The sequence below is a fragment of the Leucoraja erinacea genome, chromosome 11 (assembly GCF_028641065.1).
Source record: "Leucoraja erinacea ecotype New England chromosome 11, Leri_hhj_1, whole genome shotgun sequence".
In the NCBI taxonomy this organism is placed as follows: domain Eukaryota; kingdom Metazoa; phylum Chordata; class Chondrichthyes; order Rajiformes; family Rajidae; genus Leucoraja; species Leucoraja erinaceus.
The window spans coordinates 59,203,212-59,214,410 of NC_073387.1; the positions used below are offsets into that span (position 1 = coordinate 59,203,212).

Genomic DNA, 11,199 nt, shown 5'->3' on the forward strand with positions numbered 1-11,199 from the left:
ACATAAAAACAGTTTTTATCCATGAGTATGCAGATGATACAACGGTGATTGGCCTCATCAGCAACAATGATGAGTCGGCCTATAGGGAGGAGGTCCAGCTCCTAGCAGCATGGTGCACTGACAACAACCTGGCCCTTAACTCCAAGAAGACCAAGGAGCTCATTGTAGACTTCAGAAAGTCTAGGGGCGGCACGCACACCCCCATCCACATTAACGGGACGGAGGTGGAACGTGTTTCTAGCTTCAGGTTCCTAGGGGTCAACATCTCCGATGACCTCTCTTGGACCCACAATACCTCTACTCTGATCAAGTAGGCTCACCAGCGTCTCTTCTTCCTGAGGAGACTGAAGAAGGTCCATCTGTCTCCTCAGATTCTAGTGAACTTCTACCGCTGCACCATCGAGAGCATCCTTACCAACTGCATCACAGTATGGTATGGCAACTGCTCTGTCTCCGACCGGAAGGCATTGCAGAGAGTGGTGAAAATTGCCCAACGCATCACTGGTTCCACGCTCCCCTCCATTGAGTCTGTCCAAAGCCAGCGCTGTCTGCGGAGGGCGCTCAGCATCGCCAAGGACTGCTCTCACCCCAACCATGGACTGTTTACCCTCCTACCATCCGGGAGGCGCTACAGGTCTCCCGTTGCCAGACCAGCAGGTCGAGGAACAGCTTCTTCCCTGCGGCTGTCACTCTACTCAACAACGTACCTCGGTGATTGCCCCCCCCCCCGGACACTCCTTTCCCCAGGAAAAAAATACTATGACTGTTTGCACGTAAATATATTTATTTATTGCTCATATTCTATGTCGCTCTTCTAGGGAGATGCTAACTGCATTTCATTGTCTCTGTACTGTACACTGCACAATGACAATAAAGTTAAATCTGAATCTGAATCTACTCAATAACCAAACATCTGTTGCCTCGTTTTGCTCTGGCATTTTATGTATTTTCTATTCTGGTATTCACATGTTTAATCAATAATGTTTTATGTGTCATTCCTAACTGTCATTTATGTCATGTTGTTACTTGTGGGCGGAGCACCAAGGCAAATTCCTTGTATGTGAATACTTGGCAATAAACTTATTCATCATTCATTCATTTTCCATCCATGTCAGTACCTTACCCCCAATACCATATGCTCTAATTTTGCCCACTATCGATAGCTCTTCTAACTGAGCCTCAAGCTCATCCACTTTATTTATTATACTTCGTGCATTCATATATTTCATTACTCACCTCACCCTTCACATCGATTCCTATTTCACTTGGACATACTCCCCCCACCCCACCCCCCACTATTTGGTTTAGTAACAATTGCAAACTCTACAATAGTCTGTACACTGGGGGAGGGCTTGCTGCTGGTTGTGCAGACTGGGAAGGACTTGTCGTGGCCATTGGTGGTAGAGGGTGAAGCAGCAACTGCCAACTGCGCCATAGTCTGTGCAACCTTGGGAAGACTTGTTGCGCTACTGGAGTAGCAGTGCGGCAACAACTGCAAATTCTTCTTGTGTATGGCGTGCACAGCCTAAAGTTGTAGGACAACTTGTTCTGTTGGATCTTATTTGATTGTGCACGCCAGGTTGATTGCATTCGTCGAAACAGGGCGGACCTCCACGTGAAGGTTGCAATCTCCCACCCCAACTCTGCAACTAGTTAATGCTAACTAGGGAACCATGATGTGGTGATGAAGAATACAATTACAGTGGCAACTAACTCTGCAATAATTCGTGAACAGTTGGTGGGGCGGAGGTGCAGCAATGATGCCTAACTCTTCAACGAGTTTATGCAAACTTGGGAACAATGACTAGGTGATGAAGAAAGCAGCAGCAGCAGCAGCCATTTCTGCAACGGGCTGTGCCCACTGGGGAAGGCTTGCTGACTAAATGGTGGAGAGTGGAGCAACAACGGGTAACGCTGCAACTAGTTTATTCTAACTTGGAAGCAATGGCTTGGTGATGAAGAGTATTACTCACTATCACAATAATACTTTATTAGCCAAGTATGTTTTGCAAAATACGAGGAATTTCATTTGCCAAGTCAGTCATACAAATTAAAAAGCAACGGAACACACAAAAAATCAATTTGAACATAAACATCCAGCACAGTGACTCCTCCACATTCCTCACTGACGGAAGGCAAAACACAAGTTCAAATATCTTCCCTTTTTTTGTACTCCTGCAGTCGGGGGGCCTCGAGCCTTCTGTTGACGGGATGATCTTGACTCCAGCTCCCTCGTGTCGGCAATCGGACCCCGAGTCGGGGTTGGTCGAGCCTCTGCGACATTGAACTCCCAACTAGCCTCTCCCGAGACTGCGAGCCCTTGATGGTAAAGTCCACAGGCTGCGATCCCAGGCAATGGATCAACTCCGATGTTAAGCGCACGCCTCACGGTGGGGCCCAAGTCAGTCCGAGGAGACCTCCAGCTCCATCGATGGTAGGCCGCAGAGCAACCGGAGATGCGACCCGGGACAAAAATTGCATCGCTGGCAAGGTAACAAACTGAGAAAAGGTTTCCCCCCGACCCGCTCCTCCTCCCCCCACATAAAACAAACCGGAGAACATTTACACAAACCTTTAACACACAATAAATAACATTTTAAAAGACGAAAAAACAGACAGACTGTTGGTGGGGCTGCCAATCGTGCGGCGCCTCCTGGTGGTAACTGCAGCAGCAACTAACGCTGCAATACTTTGTGTACGCTTGGGAAAACTTGTTAGTGATGTAGAGTGCAGCAGTCGCTACAAACTCTGCAACTAGTTCATGTCAACTTGGGAAGATTTACCAAGGTAGACGAAAATGCTGGAGAAACTCAGCGGGTGAGGCAGCCTCTATGGAGTGAAGGAAATAGGCAACGTTTTGGGTTTAAACCCTTGTTCAGACTGATGTGAGGGTGGGTGGGGGGGGTAGAAGAAAGGAAGAGGTGGAGACAGCGGGCTGAGGGAGACCTGGGAAGGAGGGAGAAAGCAGGGACTACCTGAAATTGGAGAAGTCAATGTTCATACCGCTGGGGTGTAAACTACCCAAGCGGAATATGAGGTGCTGCTCCTCCCAATTTACGGTGGGACTCACTCTGGCCATGGAGGAGGCCCAGGACAGAAAGGTCGGATTGGGAATGGGAGGGGGAGTTGAAGTGCTGAGCCACCGGGAGATCAGGTTGGTTAATGCGAACTGTGCGGGGGGTGTTGGGCGAAGCGATCGCCAAGTAACTGTTGGTGAGGTAAAGTGTAGCAACAACGACAAACTCTGCTCATCGTTTTAACTCCCCTTCCCATTCTCACAAACTGACCTTTCTGTCCTGGGCCTCCTCCATTGCCAGAGAGAGGCCCAGCGCCAACTGGAGGAACAGCACCTGGTGTGCGGTGGGATTGCTGCTCATCGTGAACTCTGGCCTGAAGGGCCTGTTTTCCCACTGTATCTAGAAACTCAACTATAAACTAAGGAAGGAATAGAGGTGGAAGGGGAGGTGATGCCCACAAATTGAAAAAGGGTCCCGATCCAAACTAATCACCAATCCATGTCCTGTCTTCATTTGATGGCCAGTTGGAATTAGAAACATAGAAATTAGGTGCAGGAGTAGGCCATTCGGCCCTTCGAGCCTGCACCGCCATTCAATATGATCATGGCTGATCATCCAACTCAGTATCCCGTACCTGCCTTCTCTCCATACCCCCTGATCCCCTTAGCCACAAGGGCCACATCTAACTCCCTCTTAAATATAGCCAATGAACTGGCCTCAACTACCCTCTGTGGCAGAGAGTTCCAGAGATTCACCACTCTCTGCGTGAAAAAAGTTCTTCTCATCTCGGTTTTAAAGGATTTCCCCTTTATCCTTTAAAACCGATTTCCCCTGTGACCCCTTGTCCTGGATTGATGGTCATTCAATGGAAATGAACATTCAGCATCATCAATGTGCATCTTACGATGGCAGGGTGGTTATTGATGAACCAGGTCCAACTCATGCATTGCCCTGAGCAACTGGTTTGTTCATGTTCTGGGGCTGTGATGAGTGACCTTACTCAAGCACAAGCACAGTCTTCCCCCTTTGTGCAGGCTCCAAGCACTTGAATTATTTCCACCTCGATGCCCACTGACTTCAGCTTTTTGCATTGTCTCGCTGTGATCACTCTTGCCCCACCCGTGGTTCCTCTCCTGGGTCACTCCCACCTCACCTTTATAATCCTCACCCTTGCTCCATGTTTAGATCCGGTTGTGATGTCTCAAGCACAAGTGATCCTGGTGAAATCCAAACTTGGCATTAGTGAGTAGGTGCCGCTACTGATAGCATCGTGACATATCACCTCCATCGGTTTGCTGTGATTCAAACAAAACGCATTAGGCAGGGTTGGTTCAGACGGGTAGATGCGGAATCGGGCGGCACGATGACACAGCGGGGTAGAGTTACCCCCTCACAGCAGTAGTTACTGCCCCACAGAGTTACCCCCTCACAGAGTTACCGCCGCACAGCAATGGAGTTACTGCCCCACAGTGGTAGTTAAGATTAAGATTAAGATTCAATTTATTTGTCATTTGGACCCCTTGAGGTCCAAACGAAATGCCGTTTCTGCAGCCATACATTACAAACAAATAGACCCAAGACACAACGTTATTTACATAAACATCCATCACATTGCTGTGATGGAAGGCCAAAAAAACTTATCTCTCCACTGCACTCTCCCCCCCCCCCCCGATGTCAGAGTCAAAGTCAAAGCCCCCGGCTGGCGATGGCGATTGTCCCGCGGCCATTAAAGCCACGCCGGGTGATGTAAGGTCGCACACCGGGTTCTTGGTGTTAGAGCCCCCGGCGGGCGCTCGCAGAGTCCCGCGGCCATTCCAAGCCGCACGGGGCGGTGCTGTGAGGCCCCGCTCCAGGAGCTCTTCAACCCCGCAACTCGGGCGGGAGAAGTCGCCGTTGCGGGAGCCCTGAAAAGCGGTCTCCCTCCAGGGACCCGCGGGCTCCCGGTGCCGCCGTCCGCCAGACCCGCAGTTGCAGCCTCCGAATCTCCGGAGGTCGGGCCGCAGCAGCAGCAGCGCTCCACCACCGCTCCACCCGCTCTGGGCTCAGCCAGATCCGCAAAGGTGACGATGAGTCGTCGGCACCAGAGCCCCCGGTCTTCCTGTTGGAGGCCGCTCCTCGTTGCAGTCCCAACGACAACGGAGACCCGACAAAGAAAAGGTCGGGTCTCCCGTGCAGGGAGAGATTTAAAAGTTACCCCCTCCCTCCCACCCCACCCCCCCACACCCCAACAAAAAATAACAAAAACTACATAAAAACATAGACAAAACATAATAAAAACGCAGACGGGCTGCAGAGGCCGCTGCTGACGAGTCGCGCCGCCTACCGTATAGAAACCATTCCTATCCAGTTAACCATTCCTATCCAGATTAAGATTAAGATTAAGATTAGTTACTGCCCCACAGTGGAGTTACTGCCCCACAGTGGAGTTACTGCCCCACAGTGGAGTTACTGCCCCACAGTGGTAGTTACTGCCCCACAGTGGAGTTACTGCCCCACAGAGAGTTACTGCCCCACAGTGGAGTTACTGCCCCACAGTGGAGTTACTGCCCCACAGAGAGTTACTGCCCCACAGTGGAGTTACTGCCCCACAGTGGAGTTACTGCCCCACAGTGGAGTTACTGCCCCACAGTGGAGTTACTGCCCCACAACGGTAGTTACTGCCTCACAGCGCCAGAGACCCCGGTTCGATCCTGATCACGGGTGCTGTCTGTACGTTCTCCCCGTGACTGCGTGAGTTTTCTCTGGTTTCCTCCCAAACTACAAAGATGTACAGGTTTGTAGGTTAATTTACTTCGGTAAAATTGTCGGATAGTGCAGTGTGTGGGGATCGCTGAACGGCATGGACTCGGTGGGCCGAAGGGCCTGTTACTGCGCTGTATCTCTAAATTAAACAAACAAAAAAAAATCTTCGAGTAGGTTACTCAGGAGGGCATGAGAAAACTCTGGTAGCTTAGATAAAAGCAAATCCTTCTTCTTCTTGCGTATGGCGTGCACAGCCTAAAGTTGTAAGACAACTTGTTCTGTTTGATCTTCTGTTTGTGCACGCCGAGGTTGATCGCATTCGTCAAAACAGGGTGGACCACGTGAAGGTTGCAATCTCCCACCCCAAGGCAAACCCTAAGATTTCACAGTGATGGAGAACTAAGCCACAATTAAACTTGATCAAAAATACACTCATAAATAAATAAACAAACTTTAATTTGTTTTATCGCAAATAGTAAACATTCTTTACTTAAATAACAAACTGTCCACACATGGGAATGAAAGCAACTTATCAAATATAGAGTCTGGTAGCTCAGCTCAGCATCACCTCTCTACGTCAATATCTTCTGACTTCGTCATACTTGTCAGGCAGTGAAATCAGAGTTTGAGTAGAGGCAGGAATCAGAAACAAGGTGCCGGCGTTTGGTATAATGTTCCAGGAAAGAAACAGGGAGATGTTTTTATGCCCTCTGTGGAGAGAGAAGAGAGTAAGACAAGAAGTACACTCACAATGGTCCAAAGGTAGAAGGTTGATAAAAATGCTGGAGAAACTCAGCGGGTGAGGCAGCATCTATGGTGCGAAGGAATAGGTGACGTTTCGGATCGAGATCCTTCTTCAGACCTTGTGTTTAATTGTGTTGCTATTAGTGAGGGGCTGAGGCCCCAAACTACAGAATTCTCTCCCTGAGCATCACCATATCTGTACTACTCCAATGATCTTGGAGCCAAAGTCTATGGTCAAGAGTGTTAGAATTGTCCTAATACCTCCTTCTGTTGACCCTCACTATCATAAAGGGATTATGTCAATGGGATTGAATGCGGACAATGCAGACATCAAACTAAAGCAGTGAGGTAGGGCCCTGTTGTAGAGCAGAGGGATCTAGGAGTACAGGTACATTGTTCCTTGTCAAGGTGTCATAGGTAGATTGGAACTGGCCTTCATCAGTCAGGGTAGTTAGTATAAAGGCTGCGATGTTATGTTACAGTTGTACAAGGCATTGGTGAGGCTGCACTTGGAGTATTGGGTCCAGCTTTGGTCACCCTGCTGCAGGAAGGAAGTCATTAAGCTAGAAACAGTGCAGAGAAGATTGACAAGGATGTTGCCAAGACTCAAGGGCCTCAGCTACATGGAGAGATGGGGTAAGCTAGTATATTCCTTGGAGTGCAAGAGGTTAAGGGGTGATCTTACCAGTGTAAAAATGTATGAGGGGGTTGATAGGGTAACTGCAGAGTCTTTTACTCGGGTTGGGGAATCTAAAACCTGGGAACATAGCTTGGAGGGGAAATCTTTAATAGGAACCCGAGGGGCAACTTTTTCCACACAGAAGGTGATGAATATATTAAATGAGCTTCGTAAGGAGGTAGTTGAGGCAGGTGGACACAGGTACATTGGATAGAAAAGGTTTAGAGGGAATTGGTCCAAATGCAGACAGATGGGACCAGCATAGATGGAGCATCTTGGTGGGAATGGACAAATTGAGTTGAGGGACCTGGTTCTGTGTTGGACGACTGTGTGACCTCAGAAGTGTAAACTATTACAGCAGGTGACATGCAACAATCAGGCACCGACCGACCTTTGTACAGTAATTACCTTCTCTCTCATATAAACAAAGTAAGTACACTTTTCACTTACTTGAGACCATTTCCATCGTCCAGGAATAAATATTTGGTACTCATGCCACGAAAATCAAGCTTAGGATTTTCTCCCCGCGCGATGATTTTATCCCACAGAATCAACTGATTCAGTGCCTGTGTTGTAAGTTAATTCAGAACAAAAACTAATTAACAAATGGTCACATTTTTACAAAACTAACAGGAATTTCCTAAGACCACTACAACTCAAAAATCCATCAACACTCATAAAGCAAAACTATAATGCACCCCTATTCAATAGGAAGGTTCGAGTAAATAAGAATGGCCAATTTAACAAAGTAATGCAGATGACCCCAATGTTATTGAGGGTTGCACCCTCTGTGGAGCGATTTTCCTCACCGCAATCCCCGTTTTCTCATCTAATCCCATTTCATACAGAGAAGTGCATTTGTACAGAGAGTTTCTCTCCCATGTTAAGTGAAGGCACAGTGACCCAATGCCGATATTTAGCAGCTAAGACCAACACTGGACTCATACAACTACATGTTGTCTCTATGTACTTTTACAGTGGAACACTAAGACCTGGGTGTGGATCTCTGCAAGGAGGGTCTCAACTGCGACTAACACGATCTCTACATTCACACACCTTCTGCATCTTATTGACCCAATGTATTGTGACTAAAAATACAAATTGACAAAAATGTATTTCTTCTCCATTTTATATTTATTTCACTGTCCACATAAATTCCATATGAGCAAATTATAATTGATATTTCAAATGTTGGATAGTGATTTATGAATTCTATAAGGGCGAGTTTTATTGAAATCGATTGAAAGATACAAAATGGAAACAGGCCCTTCACTGAGTCCAAGCCAGCCAGTGATCACCTGCTTACATGGTTCTATGTTATCCCACTTTCCCATCCACTCCCGACACACTAGGGACAATTTACAGATCGCCAATTAACCTACAAACATAGAAATTAGGTGCAGGAGTAGGCCATTCGGTCCTTCGAGCCTGCACCGCCATTCAATATGATCATGGCTGATCATCCAACTCCGTATCCCGTACCTGCCTTCTCTCCATATACCCTCTGATCCCCTTAGCCACAAGGGCCACATCTAACTCCCTCTTAAATATAGCCAATGAACTGGCCTCAACTACCCTCTGCGGCAGAGAGTTCCAGAGATTCACCACTCTCTGTGTGAAAAAAGTTCTTCTCATCTCGGTTTTAAAGGATTTCCCCCTTATCCTTAAGCTGTGACCCCCTTGTCCTGGACTTCCCCAACATCGGGAGCAATCTTCCTGCATCTAGCCTGTCCAACCCCTTAAGAATTTTGTAAGTTTCTATAAGATCCCCTCTCAATCTCCTAAATTCTGGAGAGTATAAACCAAGTCTATCCAGTCTTTCTTCATAAGACAGTCCTGACATCCCAGGAATCAGTCTGGTGAACCTTCTCTGCACTCCCTCTATGGCAATAATGTCCTTCCTCAGATTTGGAGACCAAAACTGCACGCAATACTCCAGGTGTGGTCTCACCAAGACCCTGTACAACTGCAGTAAACCCGCACGTCTTTGTGGGAGGAAACCGGAGCACCCGGAGGAAACACACGTGGTCACAGGGAGAACGTGCAAACTCCACACAGACAGGATTGAGCTGGTGCTGACTCATTTCTGTTAACCCAAGCAGCCCTAACACGAGGGTGATCTGCATGTAAACAGTACTGTACAAAATATCAACAACTGATATCTCAAACTTACATTGCTCTTTGTAACATATTCTGCTGACAGGTAGAGGAATAGATGTTTGACATTCCAATTAAAGACTGGTCCCAAATGTAGATACATAGTTAAAGGAAACATAAACCTCTGCACCATAACAAGTATTAACAGAACAGTCACTCGCCAAATAGGAACACATTAAAAAAAATGGTTTAATATTTTTATTAGAAGCAATGTACAGTAGTATAAACAGTGTATAACATAATACATTTCATGTACAACTTCTTGTTTTAAATTTAATAATAGAAAAGTAACAGAAGCAAAAACGAGAAGAGAAAGTTAAGTAAAGTAGTGATATTGATAGTTCGTGAAAGAATAGATAGAAAGAACCCACAAAGAGATAAAGAGAGAAGAAAAAAAACGAGAAAAAACTGAGAAAAAAAAGAAACCAAAACAGAAAAAATATAAAAGAGAAAAGGGATATACCTGCTTCATATCTTCCCACACCCCTCACCCAGTTCTGAACCAGTTCATTTCCAAGGTTATGTTGTACCATATACTTGTAATAAGTCGACAAAAGGAGACCAAATCTTTAGGAATTGGTATGCTTTACCTGCTAGGACGAATCTCATATCTTCGAGGTGTAACATTTCGGACATGCTTGAAATCCACATTTTAAGCTTAGGGGTGGGTGCGTTTTTCCAGAGGAACACATTAAATGACTGCTCAGTAGCATCAAGAGTGTTATATTGTCCCAGACAGAATGACATTCTTACTTGCAACAGCACAACAGGATATGTAAATATAGTACACTGTAATAATATAATAAAGGAGAGAAAACAAAGATCAGTGTGTGTATACATACTCACAAATACACATCTTTATACTTATAAAACTCTGATCTTGGATGTGTATGTATTTGTGTGATGTTCGTGTGCATTTCACATCTCCTCGAAAACACGATGCGCTAACGGTGACATTTTAACATATTGCGATTTACGCCGTGATGTCAAAACTCGCCTTATCTGAAAATTTCATGCATTATTTCTCGAGTTATTTATGAAAATGTTCAAAAATTTCAAATAACTTGGAAAATAAACAAGATGGTCTTGCTGATGACGTCACAATGGCTCTGCTCATCGTGGCCTCCTGCGCTATGTTCCACACTCAGCGACTGACATCATCACCCTCCCCCCCCCTCGGTTCTTCAAAAGACGCAGAAAGAACGAACGATCGTGGGTTCTGTACTGCAGCTCCCGACGGTCTCCGAGGGCTCCCGACATCACGAGCGCTCACGAGCTTCCTGGTTTGCTTTTCCAGAACTTTTTCCAACAGTCATTATATCACTTTGATGAATGATGCTTAATGCTGACTTCCACATCTCTAAAGATAACAGTCCGATTGAACTTCATTGTTTTGGTTTATCTTCGAAAACGTTGCATTTTTTGTTCTTTAACGACTTTCCAGTGTCTCACTTAACTGTTCGAATTCTTGAAGATAACATTTAATTTCAAAGAAAGCGCTTTGGAATTTTTATATATATTTCTGACATTGCCTTTCCCCGTTTTTTTCCCGGTACTAATTTCTTTACAATTTTAAGTTTGCGGTTATTTACTCCGCGAATTTTGACAGATTTCTGACCACTTTCAAAAAGAAATGCTGTTGATTTGGACTCAGATAGCCCTCCTCTCCCTTCTCCTCTCTCCCCCTTCCCCCCCCCTCTTCCCCTTCCCTTCCTTCCCCTGCCCTTCCTCCCCCCCCCCTTCTCTCTGCCCCTCTCTCTGCTCCTCTATTGTCTCTAATAGTGTAATAATAACAATAACAGTCGATGTAGTTCAGAGCTTATTTGGAGGTGGTAGTGTTTAATAGCCTGATAGTTGCAG

General features: G+C 46.2%; 1 protein-coding gene across 1 annotated transcript in view; it reads right to left on the reverse strand.

Moving 5' to 3' along the window:
- Positions 1 to 6,198: 6,198 nt before the first annotated feature.
- The window catches only part of LOC129701857 (signal peptidase complex subunit 3-like), a 6,628-nt gene continuing 1,627 nt past the window's right edge, over positions 6,199 to 11,199 (reverse strand). Inside the window, exons 3-5 of the mRNA XM_055643343.1 lie at positions 9,356 to 9,430; positions 7,633 to 7,748; positions 6,199 to 6,469 (exon numbers count right to left, since the gene is read on the reverse strand). Of these exons, the coding sequence (XP_055499318.1) occupies positions 6,337 to 6,469; positions 7,633 to 7,748; positions 9,356 to 9,430 (324 nt within the window). The 3' untranslated portion in view covers positions 6,199 to 6,336. The remainder of the gene's footprint in view (positions 6,470 to 7,632; positions 7,749 to 9,355; positions 9,431 to 11,199) is intronic.